At 42.9% G+C, this 14,919-nt stretch overlaps 1 protein-coding gene across 1 annotated transcript in view; it reads right to left on the reverse strand.

The window, feature by feature from the left end:
• Positions 1–3,210: 3,210 nt before the first annotated feature.
• The window catches only part of mpzl3 (myelin protein zero-like 3), a 29,990-nt gene continuing 18,281 nt past the window's right edge, over positions 3,211–14,919 (reverse strand). Inside the window, exons 3-6 of the mRNA XM_063038788.1 lie at positions 10,346–10,556; positions 9,174–9,327; positions 8,541–8,598; positions 3,211–7,183 (exon numbers count right to left, since the gene is read on the reverse strand). Of these exons, the coding sequence (XP_062894858.1) occupies positions 7,121–7,183; positions 8,541–8,598; positions 9,174–9,327; positions 10,346–10,556 (486 nt within the window). The 3' untranslated portion in view covers positions 3,211–7,120. The remainder of the gene's footprint in view (positions 7,184–8,540; positions 8,599–9,173; positions 9,328–10,345; positions 10,557–14,919) is intronic.

Consider the following 14,919-nt stretch of genomic DNA (forward strand, 5'->3'; position numbering starts at 1 on the left):
ATTGGGGAGCGGGAGGGGTAGGGGAGGCAGGAGGAGAGGAAGGGAGGGGGAGCAGAAGAGGGAGAGGAGGGGTTCAAAAGGAGGAAACAAGGTGAACAAAACCGGGAGAGGTGCCAGGAAAGGGAGGCGGAATGGGAACAAAGAGAAGAGAATGGAAGAGACATGGGGGAAGGAGTGAGGAGGTATGACAGTGGACAAATACAAGTTCAGGCAATGGAGTGAGGGGAACACACAATCTATAAGGAAGATAAAAACTGTGTGAACTCAAGTCCCTTGACTGTATAATTTTATATTTGTGCAAAAACTCATTTGCTACTAACATTAATGCTGCAACTTTTTTAACCAAACTTTAGTTTGTCTGTACATGGATAAATTAAACTTTGCAATCTGGTTTTGGATCACAACTGCCCTCTAGTGGCCTACAGTGGAACAGCAATAATAGCAAAAAACTGTTGGAGATCAGCAGCAGAGTGACCATATGTCCCACACATACGGTAGCTCAGCAATGAGACCTAGAAATCTGAAATATTACAGGTGAGTTTGGCTTATCATAAGGATGAACACTTCCTCCTACAAAACCTCCATGGCCCAGAAGCCCATTTATAGCAATACTATAATCACTTTGCACTATTGTGGACTTTTTTTTGGTCTAATTTTGTTCTTTCTTGTATAATGTGTTTATGTTTTTCTTGTGAAGATTATGTCTTTACTGTAACGTGCCTGTGATGCTGCTGCTGCAAGTTTTTCACTGCACCTGTACATACATGTATTGTGAATATGACAATAAACCTGAATTTGACTTGAATTTTTTCCCACTGAAAATCAATGAGAATTGTTTTTCAGATTTCTATGCTTGAGGTATGAAACATTTGGGTGAACCTGATCCAACTTATGTCTGGTGTACCTGAAGCACAAAGAAAAAAAGAATCAAATCTGTGTTCTGCATTTCTGTCAGAGATCAGCAATGATTGAGGCTTGTTAGATGAATATCAGTCAGATTTAATATCTATATCTATTAAATAGTTAACATAAGTAGTGCAAAATAACAGAAATAAAAATGTAGTGAGGTAGTGTTCAAGGATTCAATGTCCATTCAGAAATCAGATGGCAGAGTGGAAGAAGCTGTTCCTGAATCACTGAGTGTGTGCCTTCAGGCTTCTGTACTTCAGAGAAAGAACTAAGTTTACTAAGATATTAAAGAAATGCCACAAATACTATGACAAAGGCTGCTCACAGTGACCAAGAAAATATATTTTTATGGATGCTGGTGGTGGAATGGGAAGTTCTTTCCTTATCATCCCAGTTTTTGAAAATAAGACAAGATTGCTCTGGCTGTGACATCGTCAGGCATTGCTTTAACACTTTTGACAGGAGTGAAATCTGCACAGTTGGCTTTTAAATTCCTTTTAAGCCTGACAAAAGTGGAGACTCTGACATGTAACGTTGGTAGGGGAACAGCAAAGGCAAAGAATTCTAAACGATTACAGCAAACACAAAAAGCTGAGGGAACTCAGCAGGTCAGGCAGCATCTATGGAGAAGAATAAACAGTCGACGCTTTGGGCCAAGATCCTTCATCAGGCCTTACAAAAAATTGTAAACTTGTTTTGGATGAGTGCACCACAAACCAGCCGCTGAAGCATTAGATTGAATGTTGCAAGATCTTCAACACAACAATAAATTAGTGAGAGGTGATACTTTAGCACTAACTGGATATTTTCATTAAATGCTACCAGTAATTCATGAGGTACTAAAGCAAATTAATTAAAATCCTGCATAAAGTATCATATATCAGGGAAAATGTTACACATTTACACTTGAAAACCAATATGCGGGCTCATTTGGCAGGTGATCCATCAGTAGACATAGCTTTGAATATACTCACATTAGGAAATGGGGAAAATTAAACAGGAGACGCAGCAGAAATGACTTCAATGAAGTACGTGCACATTACACAGCATCTGATCAAAGCTGTTTTCCAAATGTCACTCGCACTATTTGAATTATCAATGGTTGTGTGAAAGGGCAATTTTAGCACGCAGAAATAATGCAGCTCAGACCATGAATAAAGACCTACTTTTGAAGCTTCCAGGACAACCTCAAAGGCCACTTTATTGTGTACCTCCTGTTCGAGGTCTTCTGCTGCTGTCGCCCATCCACTTCAAGATTTGACCTGTTGTGCATTCAGAGATGCTCTTCTACACATCAGTGTTGTAACGTGTGGTTATATGAGTTACTGTCGCCTTCCTGTCAGCTGGAGCCAGTCTGGCCATTCTCCTCTGACCTCTCTCAATTACAAGGCATTTTCACCCACAGCACTGCCGCTCCCTGGATGTTCTTTTTGTTTTTCGCACCATTCTCTGTAAACTCTAGAGACTGATCAGCAGTTTCTAAGATACTCAAACAATCCCATCAGGCACCAACAACCATTCCATGGTCAAAGTCACTTAGAGCATACATTTCCCCATTGTGAACAACTGAACCTCCTGACCATGTCCGCATGCTTTTCTGCATTGAGTTGCTGCCACATAATTGGCTGATTCGATATTTGCATTAAGAGCCGATGTACCTAATAAAGTGGCCACCAAATGTAAATCTACCAGCAAACATTGATACATCTCGGTGCAATCTGTACTTTTTAAACTCTCTGTCACCACCTGGTGTACCAGCATGTAATCTTGAACTAAAAGGAGCTCCAATCATGTTAGTCAGGAATTTGGATCCAGTAACACTATGCAACATCACAGGAGTATCAGTTCAAAAATAACTACCCTTGTAATTAAGACTCATAACGATGTTAGGGAAAATATCTTCATCTCCTGGGTATCAATTATTCCTTCTAATCAACTGTTCCAATTCCAGTGTCTTCAGTGTCCTGTTCAGTTTAGTTCTGCCATGAGCATTAACTTTGTGCAGGGACAATCTGAAAGTTGTTGGCCTTAATCTTAAAGCTCAACGCTTTTTCAACGGTCATCTATATGTTGGTTGCTACAGAGTTGGAGATAAAAATAATCTATACATTTTTATACTGATTCAAAAGCCAGAAATATAATGCATTCTGAAACCCATCAACATTGAGATCAAGTAAATGTACACATTGCACATAGGCAATATCTATATAAAGAAAACTATATTAAATGCCATTTTTGGATATATCATATACAATTACAAAATGTATACAAATGTGTAAATAATACAGAAAAAATTTATAACAATTTGTATTTTTTTATTGGTAGCTTAAGTTAAACTACATAATTATAACCGCCTAATCATATTATTTATGCATTAGTCATATACTTTATTTCATTTCCAGAAGTATTATAAAATACAGTTACAGGGAAATAAATGCAAACATCATGATTGCCACCAAAATAACTAGAGCAATGCTGGGTATAGTAGTCAGGAATACTCAGCAGGCCAGGCAGCATCTGTAGTGAGAAAAGCAAAGTCAACGCTTCAAGTTAATGCACTTTCATGAAAAGTGAGCAATGCAACAGTCTTTGACCAAGTACAGAGGCAGGGGAAGGGGAAGGGGAAGGGGAAGAGAAAGAGAAACCAGAATTTTTGACAATAATTTTGTAGTTTCCATTTACTCATCCCTTTGACCAAGGGTTCCCAACCTTTTTTTTATGCCATGGACCAATAGCATTAAGCACAGGCTCTGTAACTCCAGGTTGGGAGCCCCTGCCTTAGACACACTCGGCAGGTGAGGCAGCATCTGTCGAGGGAAATGTAGAGTCAGTATTTCAGGTCGAGGCCTTTCCAAAGATGTTATAGAGTAACACAGCATGGAAACAGGCTGTTCAGCCCTACTCCTCCATTCTGACCATGGTTCTAGTCCCAAACTAGTCCCATTTACCCGATTTATCTTTCTGAACTCCTCCTATCCATGTACTTTGTGAAGTGCCTTCTAAATATTGTTATTGTCCCTGCCTCAAACACGTGCTCTGGCAGCTCGTTCCAATACGCACCATCCTCTGTGTGAAGGTAGAAGTTGCTTGTTAATAGACCCATGCTCTCTAGCTTTTAAGGAGGGATTTTTTTATATGGGGAAAAGGCTATGCATTCACTCTATTTACACCCCACATGATATTATACATCTGTAACATCACCACCTTTAACTCTTAAAGTCATAAACTGCCCGACCTCTCCCTATAACTCCGTCCCCTTCTTTGTACTCTTTCCAGTACAATGATGCTTTTACGGATGGCTTAGACCTGAAATATTGACTGTTCATTTCCCTCTACAGATGCTTCCTGACCTGCTGAGTTCCCCCAATGTTGTGTTTGACCAAGTGTAAAGACAGGGAAGGCAAAACACCATCTACGGTCTCCTCTGCTGTAGACACGAGATTTGTTACTTAGCCCATTACAGTCCCTAATCAGCTCATCAGTTCTGATGTGAGGCCATTGTCCTAAAGTGATAAAACCAGGTGCCAACTCACTCGCTAAATAGTGGATCACCATATTGATTTTTTTTTCAGTTCTACTTCAAAATACACAATTTTTTCCCCCACTGTTAAAATTGGGAAAAATTCTTTTTTTAAATGGGTTCTATTGGGTTTAGTGGCTGCCTGTAAGGGGAGGCAAGTCTCAAGGTTGTATACAGCTTACATACTTTGATAATAAATGTAACTTGAAGTACAAAAATATTGTACAAAGTATACATTTTGTACTGAAAATTGCGTTGAATGCAATTTTCAAAACAAGGTTTTATTTCGCTGTAGGATGGATGGAAGTGTAAATATACCAGCAGAACGGGTGGAAGAAATCCGGTGTGTAGAGTTACAGGGTACAAATTCAAGACGATGATTGTGAGGCTGTGATATCCAGCAGAGACTTCACGAACAGCCGCAGTAATCGTCCAGGCAATTCACAGTCTCTGCACAAGCAACCAGCCATTGTGGTGCAATGGAACATTTCCAGTGTTAAAACCCTTTCTCGACTAATTGTGAAGCAGGCTTGACTCAATGCCCATTCATGTCTGAATAAAGACCCAGCATGTATGAGGAAATCCCCGCCTCCTTAAAAGCATGGCTTACCACCGTGGCAGGGGCCCCACCTACATATTCCTCCATTGACTAGGCTAAGTAGACTTCAAATCTTAAAAGAATCTGACCAAATAGTTTGTAGAGTCAGTGTAGAGGAATACCACGGCTGTCATGACTTAAAGTTACTCCAGTTTCATTATGTTATCAGACCAAATTTGTACTCTTTTCAAAAATGACACCACATAATAATTGAAAATAGGTGATTTTGCTGGAACTAATAAGAATAAAAGGATTAGCATAAGAAAAGTATGGCAGCTTTGGGCCTGTAGTCACTGGAATTTATAAGAATGCGGGGTAGTCTCATTGAAACCTACCGAATGTTGTAAGGACTAGATAGGATGGATGTGGAGAGGATGTCTCCTATGGTGGGGGTATCCAGAACTAGGGGGCACAGCCTCAAAATTGAGGGACGACCTTTTAGAACAGAAGGAAGGAGGGATTTTTTTTTAGCAGAAGAGTGGTTGTCTGTGGAATGCTCTGCCACAGACTGCGGTGGAGGCCAAGTCCAGTTTAAAGCAGAAGCTGAAAGATTCCTGATTGGTTGGGGCATTAAGGGATATGGTGAGAGGGCAGGTGTATGGGGTTGAATGGGATCCAGGATCAGCCATGATGAAATGGCAGAGAGGACTCGATGGACCAAATGGCCTAATTCTGCTCCTATGTCTTATGATCTCACGGTCTTATTATTTCTCGTGTGTACATTGAAACATCAGAACATCCAGTGAAATGTGTCAATGATTAACACAGTCTGAGGATTGTGCTGGGGGCTAACCGTTACTAATCCATACGTATTTGGAGTGTGGGAGGAAACTGGAGCACCCGGAGGAAACCCGCATGGTCATGCGGAGAGCGTACAAACTCCTTACAGACAACGGTAGGAATTGAACCCCATTTGCTGGCACCAAACAGTGTTACGCTAGCTATTAAACTACCATGCTGCCCCAGTAAAAAAGGAAACATGTCCAAACTCATCCAAAACTAAAAATCAAAAAGATGCCACTCCCAGGATCAGCCATGGTCTCCGAGAATGTTTGATCGGTTCCTGCTTTTGTTTCTTAAGTTCCTGTCGGCTGAAGCTTTATCTCACAATTGGTGGGCTCCTTAAATTGGGATTGGCTGGGAAAAGAGGGGTAGTCAGGGAGCAGAGAAGTCAGAAGGATCTGTAAGAGGAAGTATCTTCAATTCAAACTGTTCACTTTATTTCTCTTCCCACATTTGTGACCTGATGTGCTGAGAATTTCCAACATCTGCAGATTGTTTTTTATCGAGTTGGTGATGAGGTGGGGAGTTCAGAATCAGGGATTAACTACAGTTCCACTAAACGCCTGCTGATGGCGCTGCTGATCAATGAAACGATTCTACAGGGTCAATGGATGGATATATCCACTGGGTTGCCAGTCTGGAACCAGGGGCACCATCCCAGAATAAGGGCATGTCCATGAATCTCTGGAATTCTCTCCCTCAACGAGGTGAGTAGGCTCATCTGTTGAGAATATTCTCAACAGACAACAATAGATTTCAGAGCCATTCCTATGATGCCCACCCACCAAAGTTCTCAACCCCTACCATTAACCGAAAGGTCCGTGGACCCCAGGTTAGGAACTCCTGTACTATACAATGCAAAGCTCATGAGTTGGCCTTGCAAAGGTCGCTAATTAACATCCATCCAGGGTGTTAGGTAGCAAGGGTAGATCACTGGAGAGAGATAGCAGTAACGACAGCCAGAACCTCACTGGGTTGTACAGTGCACCCTGTATATAAGGGATAATTAGTGTTCTACTGTTATTTGCAGTTTCCTTTTTATAATGTTTAAATACTGGAAATAACTGCCATCTAGAAAACTATCTCACTGTGACTTTATCCAGCCCATAATTTAAAAGATATACAGATTTATTCATCCCTTTTACCAGTGCGAGCAAGGAAGAAGGTAATATGTTTTGAGACCCAATCCCACCCCCACTCATGCATTAGCTGAAGTGGTGACAGATAAACTACTCCCTCCCTGACACTGATCAGGGAACACCCAGCAAGCCTTCCTAATGATTCCGCCACGGTGCCCGAGACACTGCAGGCTATGTCACCGATTCTGACATGGGATAAAATTGATGGAAATCCTCATCTTCGTCATCTGAATCCTGGAGAGAAACAAGAACAATTTAGTCGCCTTCGAAAATGCCAGTGAATAGACCCTGCATCCTAGTAAATCTCCTCTGCACTCTCTCTGAAGCTTCTACAACCCGTATATATCATTCCTATAATGAGCCAATCAGAACTGGCCAGAGCTGCAATATTGTCTTGCAGCTCTTGACCTCAGAGCCCCGACTAATGAAGGCCAACATACCATATGCCTTCTTAACCACCCTGTCAACTTGCGTGGCAGTTAGTCAGAGTCATAGTCATACTTTATTGATCCCAGGGGAAATTGGTTTTCGTTACAGTTGCACCATAAATAATTAAATATTAATAGAAGCATAAATAGTCAAATAGTTAAATAGTTAAAGGATCTATGGACTTGGACACCAAGATCTCTATGTTCCTCCACACTGCAAGGAACCCTGCCATTACTCTGCCTTCAAGTTTGACCTTCCAAAGTGTAGCATTTCACACTTTTCCAGATTGAACTCCATCTGCCACTTCTCAGCCCTGCTCTGCATCCTGTCAATGTCCCCTTGTAACCCATGACAACCTCCTACACTGCCTACAACTCCACCAACCCTCATGCCAACTGGAAACTTACTGATCCACCCTTCCACTTCCTCATCTAAGCCATTTATAAAAATGACAAAGAGCAGGGGTCCCAGAACCCACTTGTCACTGACCTCCAGGCAAAATATGTCCCATTTACTACCAACTTCTGCCTTCTGTGGGCAAGCCAATTCCGAATCCATACAGTGAGACTCCCATGGATCCCATGCCTCCCGGCCACACTTTCTCTTACCCAACATTCTTAAAATTACAGCTTACAAATCGATAAAACACTTTTCAATGTTCATATGCAGACCTATTTGCACAGCTTCCATTCCACTGCAATGGAAGAATTCTTGGAGGAATCTGCAATGGAGGAATAAAGAAATGGAGAATCCCACCCTTTCCCAAGATTATATTTGTGGAACCTTGTATGTGGCTCCCTACAGCTTCCAACTCCTTCTCTGCACACCCTCATAACTTCTGATGTGATAGATTATAAGTTATCATCAGATTGTGTTCGACACAACACTCCTTTCACCACAGTTCCTTATTGCTCTGACCACAGATCTTCAACGCCACAGTAGGGTTGAAACCAGCCCATGGAGCAACAAAAGCTCCAACCATTCCCTCTTTCCCATCTGCCCACACTCCTCCACCTCATCCTCCCACTCCGAACTGCCTCCCTTCTATCCACCCTAGCCCCTCCTTATCATCTCACCCGCCCCTGACTCTCGGCCTCCGTCCCTCCTCATGCACCATCCTGAGAGGACGGTTGGCTTCTGGACACTTTGTGCTGGCACTCACCTGCAAACAACGCATGCAAAAGCTGTTCCTTAAACCATTTTCAGAAGCGTCACCAGCTCTGTAAAGAAAGACACCAGCAGCTATTGCTTGTAATACGGCGGCAAGAACAAGACTCATTCCCTCAGAAAACAAATAGCATTTGATTTGACCAAAGTGTAAACTGGTTCCTTTGGAAAACCTTCTAAAGACCAGGGCTGCAGAGATATTGGGCAGGGGTGGGATGCTTTGGTTGGGAGGTGGGTAGTAGGTGTTTGTGTGGAAATCTCTGGAATGGGGATTGGGAACAGAACGGTGTTTGGGGAGAAGAAGGGAGTCCGGAGCCAGAAAAAGATCAGGGGATGGGATTAATTCAGAATATCTTTCAGAGCCAGAATGGCCATGATGGACCAAATGGCCTCATTCAGTGGTTTGCTGATGAATCACCACCCTGTTTGTCAGTGGACTTTATATTCCCATGCTTATTTGGTGAATCATCTCACTGCTCCTTGTTGGACCTTGTTCTGTCTTCCTGGCTGTTAGAATTGTTTTGTTAAATGCTCTCATGAATTGAATTGTGCTTTGGGCGGTTAAGGAAAGGTGACTGATTTCCTCAGTAATCTCAACACCAATCTCCAGTGCCAGTTCTGAGCCTACCCTTCCACCACCTCAATCGATGACTTGGTGGTCGTGGGTCCGCAGAAATCAAATCTCTTGCCCGTCCACACCAGGAGCACGGTGACCACCAGCACAGTGGGCACCACCACCAGCAGCAGCAGCATGACCACCACACTCAGACGGAAAGGGAGCTCTGTGCAAAGAAGAGAAGAAACAGGCCATTCAGCCCAACCAGAAAACGCATGTCTCCTATCCTTCTGTCCACTATATTGCTGCTTTTCAGATTTTTAAATTTCTTTATCTCTCTTGTACCATATAATTTCATTTGGAAACCATCCAAACTATTTTCCTCAATTGCTATCTGTGCTAGAAAGTTCCACTTTGTAACTACAATTCCAGTAAAGTTTTATTTTTAAACTTCTTAACTCAAGTTATTAACAATTTGTATTCATAAACCCAGATTTTGGATTGATTGAATTAATTTCGGTAACGCAACTTTGCAAGGCGAAGGGTGTTTGAGGAAGGATCTGGAGTCTAGGGATTCCTGGGGTAGAGGTGACACTGCATACTAACTGTTAACCTTGGCAGTTACTAACCAAGATTACTGTTGGTTAGCTCCTGAATAGTCATAGTCATAGTCATACTTTATTGATCCCGGGGGAAATTGGTTTTCGTTACAGTTGCACCAGAAATAATAAATAGTAATAGAACCATAAATAGTTAAATAGTAATATGTAAATTATGCCAGTAAATTACAAAATAAGCCCAGGACCAGCCTATTGGCTCAGGGTGTCTCTGACCCTCCAAGGGAGGAGTTGTAAAGTTTGATGGCCACAGGCAGGAATGACTTCCTATGACGCTCTGTGTTGCATCTCAGTGGAATGAAGCAGGCCCTCTTACATCCTATGCCCTTTCCTTTGAAGAAAGGTCCTGATGCATCTAAATCCTAATAAAACCTTCCATTCTGGAGAACATCAGATTCAATGGGAATCAATTTTAAAGGTTGGAGCAACGATGTGGGTTGAAGGGCCGGTATTGTTCCATGTTCAACTGTAAAAATGGAGTAAAGTTGAGAGAAGGACAAGATCAAACGTGAGGCCTCTGCTCTGTGGTGAAACGTGGTCATGGACTAAGTGGGTTGAAATAGAGGCACGATTGAAATACAGCATGTACATTTGACAAATACATGCACGTCACTTTGAGCGGCCCACCTTTCTTGGTGACGGTGAGTTCAGTCGTCGGCACCGAACTGCTGACATCCGGTGGGTTCTGCACCACGCAGCTGAACGTCCCATTGTCACCCAGCGTCAGGTTCTTCACAATGATTGAAGCGTTGCCATTTCTGAGGTCCCCGTTCCACAGGACCCGGCCCTTCAGCGGAGTGTTCTGTGCAGGGAAGGCTGCAGAGTGATAGTAGAGTATCTGGTGGGAGAGGAAGTGAGAATGATCTGAGGTAAACTCAACCCATAATGGCTGAGCCACAAACCAACCATTTGCAGACACCCTCTCCCACAGCGGTGATGCCGCAAATGTTTTGACTTTCATATTCCGGAAGTAACCGCTGCCTTCTAGTCGACGGCAGTGAGAACTGCCAAGTTGTATAATCTAGAATATTTGGAGATTGTAGCCCAGTGTGTCACATCATTTAGACGAACTCAAGAAAATAGGAGCAGGAGTAGGCCACTTGGCCTCTTAAGCCTGTCCCGACATTCAAAATGACAACTGATCGACCCTTCTACGCCAGTTTGTCTTTCAAACATTTACCTATCTTCCTTTTAAATACATCTGCCCTCCCCGACCAAATGGGGAGAGAATACCTGGCATTTTTCTACTTTCTGCATGGAGAAATTCCTAGGCACCTCAGCTTTAAATATTTGCAACCTTATCTTCTACCATGTGCCCTCAATTGAAACTCTCACAATGGCTGAAGCTTCTCAATATCTACCCATACTACACCCTCAGGATCTCATAAGTTTCAAGAAGATCACTCTTCATTTTTCTAAACTCCAAATACTACAGATCCAGCTGCCTTAGTTACTTGTGATAACTTTCTCCTGACAGCACTGCTCCAAAGACTTTTGTACAGTACTGTATTTAATTTCTTAAATAAGGGGATAAAATAAGGGTCAAAAGGGGATACAAGCTGTACCCAGTAGATCAGCTCTTCATGCACCAACACCTTCCACAATGGTAACAATACTTCACTATTATTAAACTCCAAACCACTGGCACTGAAAGTCAATACTCCAAAATCAGAATCAGATTGATCAGAAACAGATCCATTTACTTTCTTAATTAGTTGCTGGACCTAATTATGCTAGCTTTTTAGACTTTATCTACAAGAGCACTTACATCCCTCTCTGCACTGCTCATTTTCAGCGTGACTCTAGTTTGGTATCCGGTCTGCCTATTGATTCCTCCTTTCGACGGGCATGACGTCAACACCTTCCCACGATAAATTCAATTGCTGAGTTTTGCCTTTTCACTCAACATATCTATATCCTGTTACAGGTTACAAATATTCTTGGCACAACATGCCTATTGATCTTACTTTATTTTAATTCATATTACGTATCTCACCATTGCTGGATTGCCAGCTGTGGGATCTTGCTGTTCACAAACAGATATAAAAGTATATAATTAAGTAAAACTGATATAAAAGTAAGTGGCTTTGTTTAAAAAGTTCTCATATAGCTGCTTGGGATAGTTTGGGGTTGTGAAGGATGCGGTTAATTTCAAGGCTAGCTTTCAGTAAAATATATTAACTGTTTAATCAGTCTTTCGGTCGAGGTAAAGGTTTGAACCAGCAGCCTTGCTGCTCTGAGCTGCAATACAAAATACTGCCACTAGGAGGCGCTTCTGCCACACGAGTAAGTGGTGAGCACCTGAGAAAGGCACTGGGATTGTCTCCATTTCATAGAATTTCAATACAATTCTCAACCCAGAATATGGCACGTCTCTTTCTAGACTGCGGGTAAAAGTGCAGGGCAGGTCAGATCAGGTAGGCCAGTCACTGAAGGACAAGAATGCTTGACTAAAGAGATGTAACAAAGGACGCCACTTAGATTTTATAAAAATCTGAAAAATCAGGGTTGAAATATCTAACACCAGAGGGCATTCATTTAAGGTGAGGGGGTAATCTCAAAGGAGATGTGAGGACTAAGTTTTTTACACAGAGAGTGGTGGGTGCCTGGAATGTCCTGCCAGGGGTGGTGGTAGAGACAGATACATTAGGGATTTTTAAGAGAGATAGGCACACGGTGAGAGGAAAATGGAAGGAAGTTTTCATTGTGTAGGCAGAAGGGATTAGATTAGTTGGCCATTTGATGACTAATTTATCTGGTTCGGCACAACATTGTGGGCTGAAGGGCCTGTTCCTGTGCTGTACTATGTTCGAATGTTAATTCATCAAGTGAGAAGAAATTCAAAAGAGGACACAAAGCAGAAAAAAAATCCAAGCAATAAAAGTGTTGAAGAATATGGTTGTCTAGTATTTGGATGCTATTCGGAGAGAGACTCAAGCTGCTCTTGACAGCAAACTCTAGTTTTAACACATACTGTACCATTGACATTGGTAACTTAGATTTCCTTCCCTCGCAATCAATATGATTTAAAGTGGTGAGGTGGGAGAGGGACCTCCCCCTGTACTGCTGGTGTGTGCCAGTTCCATGTCTGGTCGCCATTCCCATCTAATGGGCTTTTATCTGCATTGAGAGCTGACTTAAACAGAGAACACAGAACGGTACAGCACAGGAACAGACTCTTTGGCCAAGCACAATGAAGAATTAAACTAAATCTCTTTTGCTTGCACATAGAACATACAACAGCACACCACCATACAGGCCCGTCAGCCCATGATGTTGTGCCAACCTTTTAACCTACTCTAGGATCAATCTAACTCTTCCCTCCCATATAGCCCTCTATTTTTCATCCATGTGTCTCTCTCTAAGAGTTTCTTAAATGCCCACAATGTATCTGTCTCTACCAGCACCCCTGGCAACGCATTCCATGCATTCACCACTCTGTGCAAAAAAACCTCTGATATCCCCCCGTAATTTCCACCAATCACCTTAAAATTATACCCCCTTAGGGAATTATAGCCCCGTATGAAAAGGGCATTGGTTCTCCAATCTATCTATGCCTCTTATCATTTTGTACACCTGTATCAAGTCACCTCTCATCCACCTTCACTTCAAAGAGAAGAGCCCTAGCTCACCCAGCCTTTCCTCGTCAGAAAGTTAAGGCAGCACCCTGGTAAATTTCCTCTGCACTCTCTCGGAAGCTTCCACATCCTTCCTGTAATGAGGTGACCAAAACAGAACACAACACTCCCAGTGTGACATAACCAGAGTCTCATAGAGCTGCAGTGTCACTTTGTGGCTCTCGAACTCTTGACCTAACAGGGCACAACAGGAGCCAGGCCACTGCACTGTGCCAGGCTCTGAGGCTCAGCAGGGAAGAGTAAAGTCAGGTGGAGCGATAGTGATAGGAGGCTTGGTACTTAAGAGGACAGGCAGGAAATTCTTCGGCTACGAAAGAGATGCCAGGATGGGCTGCTGCCTCCCAGGTGCTAGGGTCCAGGATGTCCCAGAGCGACTGCAGCATGTTCTCGAGAGGAGGACCAGCAGCCAGAGTTTGTGGTGCACATTGGCACCAATGAAAGGTAGAATTTAGAAAGGAGGAGGAGGTCCTGCGCAGTGAGGATAGGCAGTTAGGGGAAGGCTGAAGAGCAGCACCTCCAAGGTAGTAATCTCTGGATTACTCCCAGAGCCACGTGCTAGTCAGGGCAGGAATAGGATGATTGGTACAGATGAATGAGTGGCTGAGGAACTGGTGGAGGGGACAGGGTTTCAGGTTCTTGGATTATTGGAACCTTTCTGGGGCAGGGGTGATGTGTACAAGAGGGACAGGTTGCACAGATGGAGGAGGAGGTAAAAGAGGAGGGGGGTTGCACTACTAATGAGGGACAATATCACGGCTGCACTCAGAGGAGTCAAAATGGAGGGCTCATTCCTGGAGTCTATATGGGTAGAACTCTAAAACAGGAAGAGCGCTATCACTCTGATGGGATTGTGCTACAGACCCTCCCAATAGACACTGGGACATTGAGAAACAGATATGCAGGCAGATTAATTTATTGAGATATAGTGTGGAGTTGGCCCTTCCGGCCCTTCAAGCCACACAACAACCCACTGATGTGATCCTAGCCTAAGCACGGGACAATTTACAATGACCAATTAACCCAACAACAGGTACGTCTTGGGGGAAACGCACGCAGTCACGGGGAGAAAGTACAAACTCCTTACAGGCAGCAGTGGGAATTGAACCCGGGTCACTGATACTGTAAAGCGTTGTGCTAACCACCATGTCAAAGGAAAGACGTAAAGACAATATGGGTTGTTGTCATGGGGGGCTTCAACATCTCTAATATAAACTGAGACTTTCTTGATGCAAGAGGTTTAGATAGGCGGAATTTGTTAGGTGCATCTGTTGCACACTTGGACACAAAAAGGACTTCCAGGCATGCAGAAGTTCAAAATAACACCTTTACTTTTCTTTTAGCAAATTGTGAAGTGACTTTCACACAACATGGTCTTTGAATTAACTTGCAAATATCCGATAATAAACTCATATTTGCATTATCCACAGTCCATTCATCTTTCACATTCATCACACATCTGTGTCGCTACTTTTATGCATCTTTTCACCACTTTTGCTCACCTGGAAAAGCGCATCAGCTTAACATGCGTGCTGGCGGGCCATCTCTGTCTACTCAACGCCAACT

This window comes from Mobula hypostoma, chromosome X2, assembly GCF_963921235.1.
Source record: "Mobula hypostoma chromosome X2, sMobHyp1.1, whole genome shotgun sequence".
NCBI lineage: Eukaryota > Metazoa > Chordata > Chondrichthyes > Myliobatiformes > Myliobatidae > Mobula > Mobula hypostoma.